This window comes from Lontra canadensis, unplaced genomic scaffold, assembly GCF_010015895.1.
Source record: "Lontra canadensis isolate GAN:19392208 unplaced genomic scaffold, GSC_riverotter_1.0 scaffold101, whole genome shotgun sequence".
In the NCBI taxonomy this organism is placed as follows: domain Eukaryota; kingdom Metazoa; phylum Chordata; class Mammalia; order Carnivora; family Mustelidae; genus Lontra; species Lontra canadensis.
Genome location: NW_022631095.1, coordinates 2828368 through 2849956, shown reverse-complemented (window position 1 = coordinate 2849956; position 21589 = coordinate 2828368). Strand labels below are relative to the sequence as shown.

Genomic DNA, 21589 nt, shown 5'->3' with positions numbered 1-21589 from the left:
GCAGGAAGCCTGCTTCCCTCTCTCTATCTGCCTGCCTCTCTGCCTACTTGTGATCTCTATCAAATAAATAAAATCTTAAAAAAAAAAAAAAGAGGGTTTGGTTTTTTTTAAGCCACTAAATGTTGAACTGGTTTGTTATGTGTCAGAAAAATCTGATTAAATCTTATATCCAACAATATACCTAAATACATTTATGTATCTGAAGATTCTTTCAGATTTTTTGTATGGACATTCATAAATTTTACAAATAATGAAGTGCTTATTTGTTCTAATCTTTATACTTTAGAATTTCTATCTCTAAGCTTAATGTACTGTTTTTGACCTTTTGTATGGTGTTAATAACTTTTTATAACAGGTATTTTTTTTTACGCTTATAACAGGTATTTTTAACTCATTTCTAGTCTCAGTAATTTTTCAAATTTTCACCATTAAGTGTAAAGGTTTATTCAATTTTATAGAGGTCCATCAACATTATCTTCCTTCTATTTATTTTTAAAACCATAAATAATTTATAAATTTATCAAATGCTTTTTATGCATTCATTAACATGAATTATGAGCTTATTTTTGTGATTTTATATATGTATGTATATGTATATATGTATGTATATATATATTTGTTGTTATTGTTCAGAGATTATAATTATTATTTCTGGGAGAATCAGTCTCCTACAGATTATTTTACAACTGCAACTTAAAGTCACGGTATCATCTTTATTAAATTTGCTTTTCCATTTCAGGCCTATTTCCCCACTTGGATTACCTAAATTGTTCTTAGTAGTATTCAGTTATTCTTTATACATACTGCATATGAACCATTGTGAGATTTTTGTGTTGTAAATATTTCTCATACTCTGACTTGCTTTTTTACTTTCTCAACAGCATCTTTGGATGAAGAGAATATATCCTGATTTACAATTTTATTCAAAATTTTCTTTGAGTTTATTGTAAGCATACTCAAGAAACTACCAAACCCAAAGTCATAATACATTCTCCTGTTATCTTCTAGAAGTCTAATTATTTTGTATTTTACATTCATGTTATTGTATAGTCTATAATATTACTATATTGATTCATCCAAATTTACTATCTCTAAATATTATAAAATGCAAGTACCAGGATGCAAGGAAGATTTTCTTTTCATATTGATAGCCAATTGAACCATCCCTTTTGATGGAAAAAACCTTTCTTTCCCCAATGTTATTTTATCAATGGTCTCATTAACCAAGTGTTCATCATATAGACTTTGTTGGCTTAGTTATTTAGTATTGAAATGTAGCTTTCTCTTGATAGCATAAATATTGGTGTCTGGCAAGTTAAGTACTCCAAATTCACTATGTTCTTAAATGAATGACTTGGTTATACTTGGCTACCTGAATTTTCATATTAATAAAACTATCTGCTGAGATTGTATTGACACTGAATCAAATTTGTATAAAATTGGATAATGGGAAATTCTGCTTCTGGATTAAAAAGCTAGAAAAAAACAATAAAAATAAATGTCATATGCTTGAATGCAGTCTAGAGTTGCTGAACATGATAAATAGATGTCTTAAGACTTTGGAGAGGGGTCACCTGGGTGGCTCAGTTGGTTTAAGCTTCTGCCTTCAGTTCAGGTCATGATCTAAGGGTCTGGGGATCCAGCTCCACATCAGGCTCTCTGTTCAGTGGGGAGTCCGCTTGTCCCTCTCAGTCTCCTTCTATGCTTCCCCCAACTCTAATAAATCAATAAAATCTTTTTTTTAAAAGACATCGGAGAGGGAATAATGACACATTTGAGCTGACTTCTTTTGGCTGCTTCAATCTCCACATTTATAGATTTCAGGAATTGCTAAGATTCTAAAAATCCATGCTTTTCTCTGCAGTAGTACACTTTTGGGCATGGAGTGCAGAAAAGTAACAGAGACATGAATTCACCTGCATTCTGTCTTGGGACATTTGCCAATTCTTTTGCCACATGGGTTAGGAGACCCAGGAGAAAATATACTGAAAACTAGAATAGAGCTTTTAGCATTCTCATCAAAGAATAGGGTTAGGAGACCACAAGCATTCAGTGGAATATCTTGGAGGCTCAAGAGCATAAAAAGTAATCTCGGCCTTATTGAGTAAGTAATTGCCTAAAATCATTATTACCGGGCAGAGAAATGGCAAACCATCCTTTAAAAAACATTAATATTATTTTGAGCCTCTACATTTTTTGACCAATGTCAAACATTCAAAAGTAATAAAACAATAACGGTGATAAATTTCTAGGTGTGTCAAATGACAAGATCTAAGAGAAAACACTAAAATAAGAAATAGACAGTAGAAACATTGGCAAAAATGACTGAGACAAGAAAGTTCTTATATAAGCAGTTGGTATTCATTTTAAGGTGTTTGAGAAAATGGAGATAAAAAATTTGGAAATTCACCAGACTAGTGGAATTTAGTAAGACCTAATTTGATTTCAGAAACTGAATGATGTTATATCTGAAATAGGAATGTATTAGAAGAGGGTGCCTGGGTAGTTTAGTTGGTTAAGTATCTGCCTTTAGCTCAGGCCATGATCCCATGGTCCTGGGATGGAGCCCCACATAGGGCTCCTTGATTAGTGGGGAACCTGCTTCTCCCTTTCCCTCTGCCAGCTGCACCCCCAGCTTGTGCTCTCTCTCACTCTCATTCTCTCTCTCTCAGTCAAGTAAATAAAATCTTTTTAAAAATTATTAAATAATGTATTAGATGATTTAATATTTGGTAAGACACAGCAGAATATAGCACAAGGAAACTGGAGCATAGGTAAATAGAAATATTCAATTTTAAACTGTCAGAATAAAATGTGGAAACATAGATTAGAGGTAGGTGGAAAATAAGTCTTAGAATGAGAAGAGAGAGAATATGCAGTAGAAACAAACATGAAGAGGTAATTACTAACAATTTTTCAAATCTTATAAGAGACATCAACTCACAGATTCAACAAGCTTTGTAAACACCAGGCAGTATAAATATTATAAAAACCAACATAATCATTTTATAGTAAGAGTACTGAAAATCTATAGTGAATAGGAATTCTTCAGCTGAAACCAAGAGCACACTCTATGTTAACTAACTAAAATCTAAGTAAAAAATTTTTAAAAAGTAATTCTTAAAGCCAAAGAACAAGAAAGCATTACTTTCAAAGGAACATTAAAGAAACTGAGAATTAACTACTCAACTAATATATTTTGGGGTTTTAAATAATTATATTAATCATATCCTTACTGTACACACAAAGTGTGTATAGATTAGAAAGTCTTATTATTAATTTTTCGTATTAAATAAGTTCATTGTTGGCACCTCTTTGCCCCAGGCCTTACCCTTGGGTTGGCACAATGAAAGATGTCAAGTATTTTTCCTACACAAGTATCCGGACACTCCCAAGAAGAGGAATAAGAAAAAATGATTTTTCTTTGCAGCTATCTTCCTCTCCTTTGGAAAGGATCTCTTTATTCCATTCCATTCCATTCCATTCCATTCCATTCCATTCCATTCCATAAATCAAATCTCTCTAGAAGCCACATAGTCTCATACCTGTTGGTTTTTATGATCTAGAGCTATCTCCAAGTTTTGGCACTTCAGGCATGTGACATGTGAATACCTAGAGAGATAATGCTTCCTGGAATTGTTAGACTGAAGCTAAGGACCTAGTCCAAGTTGGCATTATTTGACTCTCTCTGGAATATAAGAGAAATTTTAGTATCTTCTTGGATAATAAATTAATTAGGCAAACGGTTTTGTATCTAATTTTTATAGTATGTGAATGGTGTCAGGAAGCTAAGGCTATTACAGGAACAATAAGAAATCAACAAATGTTTTATTTCCCTCCACTGTAGGTCAGAAAGCAAAACAACATCTTTAGAGTGCTAAATGAAGATTATGACATAAAATGTACTAAATGCAACCTCAAATTCCACTAAAATACTTTTAAAATTGAAAATAAAAAGATATTTTCAAATAAATGAAAATATAGATTGTTTTACCAACACATTGACACTAAAAGAAGCAGCTGAGTTCTTCCATTAGAAAAATTATTATAGGAAGAAAACTATGAATATTGGAAAGAGCAATTGAGAGGGTAAATATTATCAGTACATAAATTGGATACAAGTAGGTGAAATTATTCCATAAAATATTAAGATTAGCATGTTGAATTCTAAAACACGACTAAGAAATATTTCAAATATGAAAATACACAAGCAGGAAAAGATTTATATTCATATTCTGGAAGAAATCTACTGAAGCTCAGCCACTTTGAGAAATTTTGTTTTTAAAGAAAACATGAGCAGAAATATAACAGTGGCATTTATTAAACATAGAACAGATGCCAGGGCACCTGGGTGGTACAGTGGGTTAAGCCTCTGTCTTTGGCTCAGGTCATGATCTCAGGGTCCTGGGATCTCTGCTCAGCAGGGAGCCTGCTTCCTCCTCTCTCTCTGCCTGCCTCTCTACCTACTTGTGATCTCTCTCTCTGTCAAATAAATAAATAAAATCTTTTTAAAAAAATAGAACAGATGCCAACCAGGAAGATAATACATTCAAAATCTTTATAAAACCCATTATGGCATCTCAAAAAAATTTTAAAAATTGGGAATATTGTGATTTAAAGCAATACTAAATCTTTCAATTCATGAACACTGTTTTGTTGTCTTCCAATCCATGAACATTGTTTATGTCTTCATGTATTCAGGTCACCTTTAATTTCTCTTAATAGTAATTTGCAGTTTTCTTGTAGAGGTGTGAAAGTTTTTTAACATGTTTATCTCCTAAGTATTTGCTTTATGTTTTGCTAATCAAAATAGTACACTTTGTGGAATTTAAGAAACAAAACAAGTGAGTAAAGGGGAAAAAAAAGAGAGAGAGAAAGAGAGAGAAGCAAACTAAGAAACAGACTCTTGTCAAAGGAAAAAAAAGAGAGAGAGAAAGAGAAGCAAACCAAGAAACAGACTCTTGTTTTGTTTTGGTTTTTGGATGTTGGTTTGTTTTGGTTTTTAGTTTTTATTTAAATTTCAGTAAGTTAATATGCAGTGTGATATGAGTTTGGGGTGTACATTATGGTGAGTGATTTAACACTTACATAAAACACCCAGTGCTCATCACACCAAACACATTCCTTAACTCACAACACCTATTTCACCCATCATCCCACCAACCTCCCCTCTGGTAACCATCAATCAGTTTCTTCTTTAGAGTTGAGATTCTGTTTTATGATCTGCCTGTTTTTCCCCCTTTGCTCACTTGTTAATGTTTCTTAAATTCCATATATGAGTGATATCATATAGTATTTGTCTTTTTCTGACAGACTTTTTGTGATCCCATAACATCCCAGTAGGTGGGGCAAACATTTAGTTTACAATAAAAGGTAAGAGAATAAGTAATAATATAGAGAAATGCATATAATGTTTTGATTCTTATGATTACTTATTATTTACATAATATTGCTAGTTTGGTTTCATTTTCTTTTTTGTTTGTTTGGAACACAATTTTAAGAATATTTAAAAGCCCCGTAAAAATCAAAATTGAGCAATTGTAGTTAAAAATGTTTCCTCAGAGTGGGGCCCTGGGCTCTCGGCTCCTCCAGGCCTGAGACTAGGAGGCCGCCATCTTCATTCCCGTCCTCAGGAACTCTACGGAAAGCGCTCAGGGAACAAAAGCTCCCAAAAGAAATCCAAGCAGATTACTCAGCCCAGGCCCTGGTAAGGGCGGTGCAACTCCGCCTGGGGCAAAGACACTTGAGAATCACTACAACAGGCCCCTGCCCCAGAACAGCGGAATTCCAGAGGAGGAGAAAGCAAAGCATGGAACTCATGGCTTTCTCCCCATGATTCTTTAGCCTTGCAGTTAATTTATTTTTTTTTTCTTTTTCAATTTTTTTCTTTTCTTCTGCTAATTTTTTTTTAACTTTTACCCTTTTTTAACGTTTTTTATCTAGTTTATCTAATATATATATATATATATATATATATATATATATATATATTTCCTTTTTATATGTTTTTTAATTGTGGTTTTCTTTTTTTATTTGTTTCTTTTTTCTTTTTTTTTTTTTTTTTTTCTTTCTGAACCTCTTTTTATCCCCTTCCCCACCCCTCATGATTTGGGATCTCTTCTGATTTGGCTAAAGCATATTTTCCTGGGGTTGTTGCCACCCTTTTAGTATTTTACTTGTACCTTCATATACTCTTATCTGGACAAAATGACAAGGTGGAAAAATTTACCACAAAAAAAAGACAAGAGGCAGTACCAAAGGCTACGGACCTAATCAGTACAGACATTGGTAATATGTCAGATCTAGAGTTCAGAATGACGATTCTCAAAGTTCTAGCCGGGCTCGAAAAAGGCAGGGAAGATATTAGAGAAACCCTCTCGGGAGATATAAAAGCCCTTTCTGGAGAAATAAAAGAACTAAAATCTAATCAAGTTGAAATCAAAAAAGATATTAATGAGGTGTAATCAAAAATGGAGGATCTCACTGCTAGGATAAATGAGGCAGAAGAAAGAATTAGCAATGTAGAAGACCAAATGACAGAGAATAAAGAAGTTGAGCAAAAGAGGGACAAACAGCTACTGGACCACGAGGGCAGAATTCGAGAGATAAGTGACACCATAAGATGAAACAACATTAGAATAATTGGGATTCCAGAAGAAGAAGAGAGAGAGAGGGGAGCAGAAGGTATATTGGAGAGAATTATTGGAGAGAATTTCCCCAATATGGCAAAGGGAACAAGCATCAAAATCCAGGAGGTTCAGAGAACCTCCCTCAAAATCAGTAAGAATAGGTCCACACCCCGTCACCTAATAGTAAAATTTACAAGTCTTAGTGACAAAGAGAAAATCCTGAAAGCAGCCCGGGAAAAGAAGTCTGTAACATACAATGGTAAAAATATTAGATTAGCAGCAGACTTATCCACAGAGACCTGGCAGGCCAGAAAGAGCTGGCATGATATATTCAGAGTACTAAATGAGAAAAACATGCAGCCAAGAATACTATATCCAGCTAGGCTATCATTGAAAATAGAAGGAGAGATTAAAAGCTTCCAGGACAAACAAAAACTGAAAGAATTTGCAAACACCAAACCAGCTCTACAGGAAATATTGAAAGGGGTCCTCTAAGCAAAGAAAGAGCCTAAAAGTAGTAGATCAGAAAGGAACAAAGACAATATACAATAACAGTCACCTTACAGGCAATACAATGGCACTAAATTCATATCTCTCAATAGTTACCCTGAATGTTAATGGGCTAAATGCCCCAATCAAAAGACACAGGGTATCAGAATGGATAAAAAAACAAAACCCATCTATATGTTGCCTACAAGAAACTCATTTTAAACCCGAAGACACCTTCAGATTTAAAGTGAGGGGGTGGAAAAGAATTTACGATGCTAATGGACATCAGAAGAAAGCAGGAGTGGCAATCCTTATATCAGATCAATTAGATTTTAAGCCAAAGACTATAATAAGAGATGAGGAAGGACACTATATCATACTCAAAGGATCTGTCCAACAAGAAGATCTAACAATTGTAAATATCTATGCCCCTAACATGGGAGCAGCCAACTATATAAACCAATTAATAACAAAATCAAAGAAACACATCAATAATAATAACAATAATAGTAGGGGAGTTTAACACTCCCCTCACTGAAATGGACAGATCATCCAAGCAAAAGATCAACAAGGAAATAAAGGCCTTAAATGACACACTGGACCAGATGGACATCACAGATATATTCAGAACATTTCATCCCAAAGCAACAGAATACACATTCTTCTCTAGTGCCCATGGAACATTCTCCAGAATAGATCATATCCTCGGTCCTAAATCAGGTCTCAACCGGTATCAAAAAATATTCAGGGATCATTCCCTGCATATTTTCAGACCACAATGCTCTGAGGCTAGAACTCAATCAAAAGAAGAAATTTGGAAAGAACCCAAATACATGGAGACTAAACAGCATCCTTCTAAAGAATGAATGGGTCAACCAGGAAATTAAAGAAGAATTGAAAAAAGTCATGGAAACAAATGATAATGAAAACACAACGGTTCAAAATCTGTGGGACACAACAAAGGCAGTCCTGAGAGGAAAATATATAGCGGTACAAGCCTTCCTCAAGAAACAAGAAAGGTCTCAGGTACACAACCTAACCCTACACCTAAAGGAGCTGGAGAAAGAACAAGAAAGAAACCCTAAACCCAGCAGGAGAAGAGAAATCATAAAGATCAGAGCAGAAATCAATGAAATAGAAACCAAAAAAACAATAGAACAAATCAACAAAACTAGGAGCTGGTTCTTTGAAAGAATTAATAAGATTGATAAACCCCTGGCCAGACTTATCAAAAAGAAAAGAGAAAGGACCCAAATAAATAAAATCATGAATGAAAGAGGAGAGATCACAACTAACACCAAAGAAATACAGACAATTATAAGAACATATTATGAGCAACTCTATGCCAACAAATTTGACAATCTGGAAGAAATGGATGCATTCCTAGAGACATATAAGCTACCACAACTGAACCAGGAAGAAATAGAAAGCCTGAACAGACCCATAACCAGTAAGGAGATTGAAACAGTCATCAAAAATCTCCAAACAAACAAAAGCCCAGGGCCAGACGGCTTCCCGGGGGAATTCTACCAAACATTTAAAGAAGAACTAATTCCTATTCTCCTGAAACTGTTCCAAAACATAGAAATGGAAGGAAAACTTCCAAACTCATTTTATGAGGCCAGCATCACCTTGATCCCCAAACCAGACAAGGATCCCATCAAAAAAGAGAACTACAGACCGATATCCTTGATGAACACAGATGCAAAAATTCTCACCAAAATACTAGCCAATAGGATTCAACAGTACATTAAAAGGATTATTCACCACGACCAAGTGGGATTTATTCCAGGGCTGCAAGGTTGGTTCAACATCCGCAAATCAATCAATGTGATACAACACATTAATAAAAGAAAGAACAAGAACCATATGATACTCTCCATAGATGCTGAAAAATCATTTGACAAAGTATAGCATCCCTTCCTGATCAGAACTCTTCAAAGTGTAGGGATAGAGGGCACATACCTCAATATTATCAAAGCCATCTATGTAAAACCCATCGCAAATATCGTTCTCAATGGAGAAAAACTGAAAGCTTTTCCTCTAAGATTAGGAACACGGCAGGGATGTCCGTTATCACCACTGCTATTCAACATAGTACTAGAAGTTCTAGCCTCAGCAATCAGACAACAAAAGGAAATTAAAGGCATCCAAATTTGCAAAGAAGAAGTCAAACTATCACTCTTCGCAGATGATATGATACTATATGTGGAAAACCCATAAGACTCCACTCCAAAACTGCTAGAACTGGTACAGGAATTCAGTAAAGTGTCAGGATATAAAATCAATGCACAGAAATCAGTCACATTTCTCTACACCAACAACAAGACAGAAGAAAGAGAAATTAAGGAGTCAATCCCATTTACAATTGCACCCAAAACTATAAGATACCTAGGAATAAACCTAACCTAAGAGGCTAAGAATCTATAGACAGAAAACTATAAAGTACTCATGAAAGAAATTGAGGAAGACACGAAGAAATGGAAAAATGTTCCATGCTCCTGGATTGGAAGAATAAATATTGTGAAAATGTCTATGCTACCTAAAGCAATCTACACATTTAATGCAATTCCTATCAAAGTACCATCCATTTTTTTCAAAGAAACGGAACAAATAATCCTAAAATTTATATGGAACCAGAAAAGACCACGAATAGCCAAAGGAATATTGAAAAAGAAAGCCAAAGTTGGTGGCATCACAATTCCGGATTTCAAGCTCTATTACAAAGCTGTCATCATCAAGACAGCATGGTACTGGCACAAAAACAGACACATAGATCAATGGAACAGAATAGAGAGCCCAGAAATAGACCCTCAACTCTATGGTCAACTAATCTTTGACAAAGCAAGAAAGAATGTCCAATGGAAAAAAGACAGCCTCTTCAATAAATGGTGTTGGGAAAATTGGACAGCCACATGCAGAAAAATGAAATTGGATCATTTCCTTACACCACAGACGAAAATAGACTCAAAATGGATGAAGAACCTCAATGTGAGAAAGGAATCCATCAAAATCCTGGAGGAGAACACAGGCAGCAACCTCTTCGACCTCAGCCGCAGCAACATCTTCCTAGGAACATCGCCAAAGGCAAGGGAAACAAGGGCAAAAATGAACTATTGGGATTTTATAAGGATCAAAAGCTTTTGCACAGCAAAGGAAACAGTTAACAAAACCAAAAGACAACTGACAGAATGGGAGAAGTTATTTGCAAACGACATATCAGATAAAGGGCTAGTGTCCAGAATCTATAAAGAACTTAGCAAACTCAACATCCAAAGAACAAATAATCCAATCAAGAAATGGGCAGAAGACATGAACAGACATTTCTGCAAAGAAGACATCCAGATGGCCAACAGACACATGAAAAAGTGCTCCATATCACTCGGCATCAGGGAAATACAAATCAAAACCACAATGAGATACCACCTCACACCAGTCAGAATGGCTAAAATTAACAAGTCAGGAAATGACAGATGCTGGCGAGGATGCGAAGAAAGGGGAATCCTCCTACACTGTTGGTGGGAATGCAAGCTGGTGCAACCACTCTGGAAAACAGCATGGAGGTTCCTCAAAATGTTGAAAATAGAGCTACCCTATGACCCAGCAATTGCACTGCTGGGTATTTACCCTAAAGATACAAACGTAGTGATCTAAAGGGGCACATGCACCCGAATGTTTATAGCAGCAATGTCTACAATAGCCAAACTATGGAAAGAACCTAGATGTCCATCAACAGAGGAATGGATAAAGAAGAGGTGGTATATATACACAATGGAATACTATGCAGCCACCAAAAGAAATGAAATCTTGCCATTTGTGACGACGTGGATGGAACTAGAGGGTATCATGCTTAGCGAAATAAGTCAATCGGAGAAAGACAACTGTCATATGATCTCCCTGATATGAGGGAGAGGAGATACAACATGGGGGTTAAGGGGGTAGGAGAAGAGTAAATGAAGCAAGATGGGATTGGGAGGGAGACAAACCATACGTGACTCTTAATCTCACAAAACAAACTGAGGGTTGCAGGGGGGAGGGGTTTGGGAGGGGGGGTGGGGTAATGGACATTGGGGAGGGTATGTGCTATGGTGAGTACTGTGAAGTGTGTAAACCTGGCGATTCACAGACCTGTACCCCTGGGGAAAGAAATATATGTTTATAAAAAATAAAATTTAAAAAAAAAGATTAAAAAAAAATGTTTCCTCAGAAATGCATCATAATTTTATCAGTGTTGTTCAAGTAATATCCACAAACTCTAAGTTTAGAGATACACAGGAGTGACACTAGAAAAAAGTTTTAAGGTGACTGGGTAGCTTAGTCAGTTAAGCATCTGCCTTTGGCTAAGGTCATGATCCCAGGGTCCTGAGATCAAGTCCCACATAGGTCTCTCTGCTCAGTGAGGAGTCTGCTCCTCCCTCTGCTCCTATCCCCCATTCATGCTCACTCTATCTCACAAAAATAAATAAAAATCCTTAAAAACAAAAAAGAAGAAAATGTTTTAATGTTTGTGAGTCAATAAGCTTTCCTCAATAATGTTTGTAAGTTTTAATTTAAATTCCAGTTGGCTGACATACACTGTTAGTATTAGTTTCAGGTGTAGAATTCAGTGATTCTTCACTTAACATGGAACACCCAGTGGTCCTTACAAGTATACCTCTTAATACCCATCATCCATTTAATTCATTCCCTTACCCACCTCTCCTCTATTTACCATCAGTTTGCTCTCTATACTTAAGAGTCTGTATTGGCCTTTCTTAAAAATATATATTTATTTATTTGCTAATTAGAAAGACCACTCAAGTGAAAGGAGAGGAACAAAGGGAGAAGGAGAGAATCTTAAGCAAGCACTATGCTCAGCATTAAGTCTGACACAAGGCTCAACTTCACCACCCAGAGATCATGACCTGAGCTGAAATCAAAATTTGGATGCTTAACTGACTGAGCCACTGAAGTTCTCTTTCTTGTTTCCTCTGTGCTCATATGTTTTCTTTCTTAAATTCTACATATAAGGGAAATTATATGGTATTTGTCTTTCTCTGACTTTTTTGTTTAACATGATACTCTCTACCTCCAACCACATCATTGCAAATGGCAAGATTACATTTTTATGGCTGAATAATATTCCATTGTTTTATATATATATATATATATATATATATATATATATATATATATATATATAACACTTTATTCATTTATCACTTGATGGACATTTGGGCTCTTTCCATATATTAGCTATTGTTGATAATGCCACTGTAAACATTGGGATGTATATATCCCTTTGCATCAGTATTTTTGTATCCTTTTAGTAAATACCTAGTAATGCAATTGTTGGATTGTAGGGTAGTTCTATTTTTAACTTTTTGAGGAAACTCCATACTGTTTTCCAGAGTGGCATTCCCAAAAATTACAACAATTGTAACAACAACAATTGTAAGAAGGTCCCCCTTTCTCTGCATCTTCATGAACATCTCTGTCCTTTCTTGTGTCATTAATGTTAGCCAGTCTGACAAGTGTAAGTTGATTTTCCATTGTAATTATGATTTGTATTTCCCTGATCATCAGTGATGTTGAACATCTCTTCATGTGTCTGTTGGACATCTGTATATCTTCTTGGGAAAGATATTCATGTCTTTGCCCATTTTTTCACTGTATTATTCATTTTGGGTATTGAGTTTGATAAGTTCTTTGTATTTTTTAAATGTAACCCTTTATAAGATAAGTAAGTCATTTACAAATATTTTCTTCAATTATGTAGGTTAACTTATAGTGTTGTTGATCATTTCCTTCACTGTACAGCAGCTTTTTATTTTGGTGAAGTTCCAATAGTTTATTTTTCTTCTGTTTCCCTTGTTTCAGGACATACATAGAAGTTGTTACAGTGTATGTCAAAGAACTTGTTGCCTGTGTTCTCCTCTAAGATTTAATGGTTTCATGTATCACAGGTTGTTCACCCATTTTGAATTTACTTTTGTGAATGGTGTAAGAAAGTGGTCCAGTTTCATTCTTTTGCATGTCACTGTCCAATTTTCCTAACACAATTTGTTGAAGAGACTTTCTTTGTCTCACTGGATATTCCTTCCTTCATTGTGAAATATTTAGTATATAGTTGTGGGCTCATTTCTGGATTTTCTATTCTGTTCCATTGATTTATGTGTTCATTTTTATTCCAGCACCATACAGTTTGGATCACTATAACTTTGTAATATTACTTGAAATCTGGAATTGTGATGCCTCCAGCATTGCTTTTATTTTCAATGTTGCTTTGGCTATTCAGGGTCTTTTGTGATTACATACAAATTTTAAGATTGTCTGACCTAGGTGTGCCTGGTGGTTCAACTGGTTAAGCAGCTTCCTTCGACTCAGGTCATGATCTCAGGGTCTTGGGATTGAGCCCTGCATCAGGCTCCCCTACTAACTGGGGAGTCTACTTCTCTTTCTTCCACTGCCTACTGTTCTGTCTACTTATGTTCTCTTCTCTCTCTTATGTTCTCTCTCTCAAATATACAAATATAATATTTTTTAAAAGATTGTCTGATCTAGCTCTGCGAAAAATGCTGTTGGTATTTTTATAGGGATGGCATTAAATGCATAGATTACTTAGGGTAATATACACATTTTAACAATATTTGTTTTTTCAATCCATGAGCAGAGAATAGTTTTTAATTTCTTAGCATCATCTTCAATTTCTTTCATCAATGTTTTATAGTTTTCATAGTACAGATCTTACATACTAGGTCACAAATCAGTCCTTAATAAATATAAAAGGATTGAGATAATGCCATACATATTTTCCAACAACAACACTATACAACTTCAAGTCAACCACAAGAAAAATTTAGAAATACCCCAAATACATGGAGGTTAAAGAACATTCTACTAAAGAATAAATTTTAAAAAATCTTGGAGATAAATGATAATGAAAGCATGATGGTCCACAACTTCTGGGATACAGCAAAAGCAGTCATCATAGGGAAGTATATAGCAATACGGGCCTACATCAAGATGCAAGAAAAATTTCAAGTAAGCAACAAAACTTTACACCTAGATGACCTAGAACAACAACAAATGAGGCCTACAGCCAGTAGAAGAAAAGAATAAGGATCAGATCAGGAATAAATGATACAGAAACAAAGCAAAACAAAACAAAACAAAACACCCAGTAGAAGATATCAGTGAAACTGGGAGCTGGTTCTTTGAAAAAATTAATAAAACTTATAAACCCCTAGCCAGACTTATCAAAAGAGAGAGAGAGAGAAAGAGAGGACCTAAATAAATAAAGTCACAAAGGAGAAAAATAACCAACACCACAGAAATGTAAACAATTCTAAGAATATTATGAGAAATTGTATGCCAAAAAATTGGATGATTTGGAAGAAATGGATAAATTCCTAGAAATATACAAACTATCAAAACTCAAACAAGAAGAAAGAAAACTTGGAACAGATGGATAACTAGCAATGAAATTGAATTAATATTCAAAATCTCCCAACAAACAAAATTCCAAGGTCCAGGCAGCTCCTCAGGGGATTTCTACCAAATATTTAAGGAAGAATCAATACCAATTCTTCTCAAACTATTCCAAAAAATAGAAATGGAAGGAAAACCAATGGAAATAGACATTACCACCTGTTGAGGACCTGAATAGGGGAAAAAAAAAAGAAAAAAGAAAGAGAGAGAGAGAGAAAGAAAGAAAAAAAAAGTTGGAATAAAGGTGAAGCTGCTCTTTGCTCGAGCTAAGATATCCACCCTCTTCTGCCCTTGGACACCTATTGGCACTCCTGGTTCTCAGGTTTTGAACTCAGACCTTAACTTCCACCATTGGTTTTCCATGTCTCAGGGTTTTAGATCCATACTAAGTTATACCACCAGCTTTCCTGGTTCTCTAGCATCCATATGGCAGATCATGGGACTTCTTGGCCCCCATAAACATATGAACCAATTTCTATAACAAATCTTCTCATTTATCTATTTATCTACCTGTTATCATCTATCATCTACCTATCAATCATCATCTATCATCTATCACCTATACCACCTCTATCATCTCTCAAGCACTGATATCCTATTGGTTCTGCTTCTCTGGAGTACCCTGACCAATGCATTTGTATTATTGTAATTTCCTTTTAAGAATAACCCTTTGTGCGTATCTAGGTTGTTCAGTCAGTTAAGCATCTGCCTTTGGCTTGGGTCATGATCCCATGGTCCTGGAACTGAGTCCCATGTCAGGTTCCATGCTTAGCAGGGAGTCTGCTTCTCCCTCTTCTTCTGCCCTCCCCTCCATGCTCTCTCTCTCTCTCAAATAAAGAAATAAAATTTTTTAAAAAAGAATAACCCTTGTGTTATATTTTTTATCTCTATGAATGTTTTCAGTGTTAAAGTCTATCAAGCTTTCTTTTGTGTAAAGTTTCGCAGTATATATCTTCCCATACTTTACCTTGAACCTTTATATAACTGAGTTGTGTCTTTTTCAGGCAGCATAAAATTGAGAATTTTTTCCAATTCTTAGGATCATTGTTTTTTGATTGGTAACAGACCTGACTATAACATAACTACATAGCACTGCAATTTAAAATATAACAGTGAGCTTTAGTCATGGTATTAGATTTATTATGTTATCAACTGTATCACATTCCTACTAATAACAGAGTTAGTGCATACTAATGATTAGTATGAGATAACTTTAAAAATAAGAAATAGGTAATATAAAAACTCATAAGTATGCATATCTTACAAATAATTCATCTGAGGAATTTTATATATAAACATAAATGTATATTATATTTATATTAAAAAACATCTATATGTTCTTGTCTATCATAACTATAATATGCAGGTTTTTGAATCCCAGATAATCAGGGCTTGCATGTAGTTTTGTTTTTTTTTTTCCGTTTTTCCTGTCCATTGAAGATAATTACTCTGGAAGAATAAAGAAAAGGGGAAAAGTTACCTGTTTAACCAATTAAGTTAAAAATGACAATTCAATAAAGAGCATGAGGTTACCCTAATTATAAGATAGAGTTCTATCATGCAATTTATTCATAACCAACTTCTGAACACACAAATGCTAAAGGATTAGATATTATTAGAAAAAAATTAAAAGATCATAGTGCAAAGAAGTTTTTAAATGGCAAATTAAAAAGTCACTTATAGTTTACTGTGCCTATGATCTAGTTTTCAATATTGAAAAATATTTTCCAATTCAATTTTATTATATGTAGCTATATGACTATCATCATTAATATATATTTATATTATTTACATTTATCTGATACATTAAATTTTCTCTATTTCTGTCTCAACCCCTAAACTATTTTATACTCACTGTGATATGATGGATTCTGTTTTCCTGGTTACTCTTTAGGTTCACTCTCACTTTCAAGTTGCCTATATGTTTCAAAATAAATATAATCATTTAAAATTATATTTTCTTTGTTCTACAAAACTTTGTATACACCATCAATATTGAAACAGCTTTGAAATCCTATTTAGGATCTGATACTCTGAGACCAGCTACTACTTGAGAATATCTTGCCACTGAGAACACCTCTCAACTAATAATCCTAACATGAGAAAAAACAGTAATACAACTTTACCTAAAAATGATTTCATAATTTCAATATTTGTAAAATGTAGCTAAATAGCCTTAAGCTTTCTCGTGATTCATCTTCTGCCATATTTATTACTACTAATTTTACTAGCTTTTCCCCTCAAAGATATGTTATCAGTTTTTCCATAATACAGTTATCCAACATATGAATATTCCTTTAATGTTGAATTATGTTAACTATTTCACACACATTATTTCAGCAATTTTACATAAATTTATCAAAACATTTCTATGAAATGTATTCCCCTTTTGGTATTATCTTATCAACTTTAATATTTTAATAAAATTTACTTATATTAAATAAAATGAATAGCACAGATATAAAATTCAAAGACAAAAATTATTTTGTAGCAATTTCCCTGAAGTAAGCTGATTTTAATATTAATTTTATTTTGAAGCAAATTTTCAGATATTTCTAAGGTCTTTTAATGAAAACTAATGAAAAACTATTTGTTCTATTTTTTCAGAAGGTTAGCTTTGACTACAAACTAGATTTTTCAGTCTATTATTTATTGATTTTTAAATTTTTCTATCTCTAGTTGCCTCTCAATCTATTTAACTGCCTGAAAGACTATTTTTTAAGATTTCTGCTTTCTTTTAATAAGATATTCATAAGAGGGGTGCCTGGGTAGCTCAGTGGGTTAAAGCCTCTGCCTTCGGCTCAGGTCATGATCTCAGGGTCCTGGTATCAAGCCCTGCATTGGGCTTTCTGCTCAGCAGGGAGCCTGCTTCCTCCTCTCTGCCTGCCTCTCTGCCTATTTGTTATCTCTCTCTCTGTCAAATAAATAAACACAAATTTAAAAAATATATTCATAAAATATTTTGAAATATATAAAAAAGAATAAAGTAATAATGCTTATATATATATTTAATAGTTAAGATCAAAAGTAAATGGAGGTAAACATTAGCTAAAAATCATTTCCACTTAATTTTACCCAAACAGAATTAGTTATAAGATTCAAATTAAAATTGCTGACTTTTGGAAAAATTCTGTTTGTCATCCATTGTACTAATTATTAATATATTATTATTATATTTTCATATAAATACAAATTTAAATTTTTCTCTTTAATTTTGAGTTATTAGTTACATCATGATGATGTTATTTATTAATAAGTAATATATATGCCAACAAATTATAAAAGTAATAAATCTTAAATATGAAATAATATGAAATATGAAATCAATATACTCATCACTTGTATACTCCTCAGTTTTCCATTTTTTCCTTTGGAAATAAACTTTTACCAGTGTGATAATCAGTACACAGAGAATAATGAAAAAAGGAATAAGTAAGAAAAATGGCCATCTGGTAGGTCTGGGATGGTAAATATCCTCAATGTAGCTTCTTTCTAGGAGAGAAAACATCAGTGATTTAAAAGCAATTACTAGGAATATAATAAAGGCATTTCTATATTTTAATATGACTATTAACATATGAAATTTTAACTCTTTTATAATTTTATAATTAACATGTTTTTAAATAAAGTAGATAAGTTGACAGCATAAGTGCCCTCCAAAATATTTCTAACTTCCATAATATTCCTTTGCTTCATTATTAAGAACTTTTTATTTCACAGTTTCTTTTCAGAACAGTTTGATAATATAGATGAAAAGAAAGTGTCACCTCTGTAAAGAACACTTTTTCTCAATACCCTATTTTTAGTAAATACTGTACATGTTATAACATTTTCATGAGGTCCAAATTGCCTTTCATTTCTTGTATTGATATGTATTTTCATGTCTTATCTAAGAAATTATTGCTTATTCGAAGGTCATATGGACATTTCTCTGCTTCTTTCAAGAAGATATATAGTTTTCATTTATATGTTCAGATTTATGATTACTTCTTATAAACTGTTAAGTAAGCTGAAATTTTAAATGTCATTTAATCTTATTTGGATATTTAATTCTTACAGTATAATGTTTTGAACTGATTTCCTCCTTCATTGAACTACCTACATTTTCCTTGAAAAACTGATTAACCATAAAGCAATAGATATAATTACCAATGCCACACTAAATATAATCTATAATATACAATCTATATATATAATCTATATACATACATACTATATAATAAAGTAAATGCAATATAAGCCAAATGGACAAAGATGTCCTTCTTGTTCTTTTTCTGGGATTTTTTTTTTTTTTTTTTGCTATTCTGACACTTTTTGCAAATATTTTAGAATCAAGTTGTTAATATATAAAAAGTTGCATGGTTTTATGATTGGGTTTTTTAATCTATAAATTTTATTAGAATTGACATCTTAGCAATAGTAAATCTTCCAATAGATAAACATGACATATTTCTCCACTTATTTTGTTTCATTTAACATGATTGCATTTCTGTTTTAGTTTCAGTGTAAAGGTATTAGACATCCTTTGTTAAATTTATCCCTAAAATTTTTATTTTAATAGTATTATAAATGGTACTAAATTTAAGTTGATTTCCATTTACTGCTGCTATTATATAGCAATACTACTGACTTTTGTTTTTCTTTGTTTCAAGTTTTTATTTAAAGTCTTGTTAGTTGGGGTGCCTAGGTGGCTCAGTGGGTTAAGCCTCTGCCTTAAGCTCAGGTCATGATCTCAGGGTCCTGGGATGGAGCCCCATATTGGGCTCTCTGCTCAGCAGGGAGCCTGCTTCCCCCTCTCCCTCTGCCTGCCTGTTTGCTTGTGGTCTCTCTCTCTCTCTGTCAAATAAATAAATAAAATATTTTTTAAAAAGTCTTTAAAAAATAAAGTCTAATTAGTTAACATATAGCATAATAGTGGCTTCAGGAGTAGAATTTAGTGATTTGTCAATTATACATAATACCCAGTGCTCAACACAAGTGCCATCCTTAGTACCCATAACCCATTTAAACCATCCTCTGCCCACCTTCCCTCTAGTAACCTTCATTTTTATTTTCTATAATTAAGAATCTCTTTTAAAAAGTCTCTTAGGGTTTTCCTTTTATTTCCCCCCTTTCCCCTGTATTCATCTGTTTTGTTTCTTAAATTCCACATATGAGTAAAATCATGTGGTATTTGTCTTTCTCTAATTTATTTCACTTAGCTTTTCACACTCTAGTTCCATCCTCCATCCACATCATTGCAAATGGCAAATTTTGTTCTTTTTTAAGGCTGAGTAATATTTCATTATTTATCTATCTATATCTATCTATCTATATCTATCATCTATCTATCATCTATATCTAGCTAGCTAGCTACCATCTATCTATCTACCTAATCTCACATCTTCTATCTATATCTATCTTCTTTCTATCTATCATCTATCATCTATCTTATCTATCATCTATCTATCTAATCTCACATCTTCTTTATTCATTTATCAATTGATGGACACTAGGGTTCTTTCCATAATTTTTGTAGATAATTATAAATATTTTTGTAGATAATACTGCTATAAATCTGAGGATCCATGTGTCTCTTCAAATCAGTGTTTGTGACCTTTGGGTAAATACCTAGTATTGCAATTCTGGGTCATAGGGTAGTTCTAATTTGCAATTTTTGAGGAAACTCCATACTGTTTTCCAGAGTGGCTGCACCAATTTGCAACCCCACCAACAGTGTAAAAGGGTTTCCCTTTCTCCACATTCTCACCGTTTGTTGTTTCCTGTGTTGCCACTTTTAGCCATTCTGACAGGTGTGATGTGATATCTCATTGTAATTTGATTTATATTTCCCTGATGATAAGTGATATGGAGCATATTTTCATATGTCTGTTGGCCAACTGTATGTCTTCTTTGGAAAAAATGTCTATTTGTGTCTTCTGCCTATTTCTTAACTGGATTATTTGGCATTTGTGTGTTAAGTTTGATAAGTTCTTTATATATCTTGGATATTACTGACTGAAAATTTCCTTTGACCTTTCAAAAGATATTATTTCTAAAAGTGTTTTGCAGATTCCTTGGGATTTTCTATGTACTTTAAAACATCTTAGTCTCATTTCATCATTTCTAATACTCTTTATGCTCTTGATTTCTTCTTTTTTGTTATTGCACTGGCTAGGATTTATGGGAAAATGTTGAATAGGCATAGTGAGAACATAATTTGTTTCCTCATCTTCAACTTTTTTTTTTTAAAAATCAGTGTATTTCATCACAAACTATATTAGCTATGTTTCCTTTTATTTTTTTAAAGATTTTATTTATTTATTTGACAGACAGAGATCACAAGTAGGCAGAGAGTCAGGCAGAGAGAGGGAGGAAGCAGGCTCCCCACCAAGCAGAGAGCCTGATGTGGGGCTTGATCCCAGGACCCTGAGACCATGACCTGAGCCGAAGGCAGAGGCTTAACCCACTAAGCCACCCAGGCACCCCACTATGTTTCCTTTTAATTTTTTATCAGAGTAATCAAGTTTACTTCTGTTTTTTGCTTTAAAAAATTCATAAAAAGGTGTTGAATTTTTTGTTAAATGATTTTTATGTATCAAGTGAGAAAGTCATATGCTTTTTAAAAATAATTTTGTTGATTTGGTTGCACTGATTGACTTTCTAGTGATTAAGGAGACTTGCATTTCTAAGATAAAGTCCAACTAATTTGGATTACTATCCTTTTAATATAGATAGGTATAGAAGATGAGCTAATATTTTGTTAGGAATGTTTACATCTGTTTATGAAAGATATTGTTCTGTAATTTCTCTGTGTTAACTTCCTTGTATGGATTTGATACTGGGTTATATTTTCCTCATACAATTAGGTAAAGAAGTCCCCTTACTTGTTTTTTATTTTTTTTATTTTTTAAAGATTTTAATTACTAAAGAGAGAGAGAGAGAATGAGAATAAGTGGGTGGGAGGGGAGCAGAGGGAGAGAGAGAAGCAGACTTTCCACTGAGCAGGGAGCCCTATGCAG

The 21589-nt window shown here is 33.6% G+C and overlaps 1 protein-coding gene across 1 annotated transcript in view; it reads right to left on the bottom strand.

Annotated features, from left to right (window-relative positions):
• Positions 1–16001: 16001 nt before the first annotated feature.
• The window catches only part of ADAM2 (ADAM metallopeptidase domain 2), a 133479-nt gene continuing 127891 nt past the window's right edge, over positions 16002–21589 (bottom strand). Inside the window, exons 19-21 of the mRNA XM_032838008.1 lie at positions 17921–18080; positions 16444–16505; positions 16002–16037 (exon numbers count right to left, since the gene is read on the bottom strand). Coding sequence (XP_032693899.1) covers positions 16472–16505; positions 17921–18080 — 194 coding nt within the window. The 3' untranslated portion in view covers positions 16002–16037; positions 16444–16471. The remainder of the gene's footprint in view (positions 16038–16443; positions 16506–17920; positions 18081–21589) is intronic.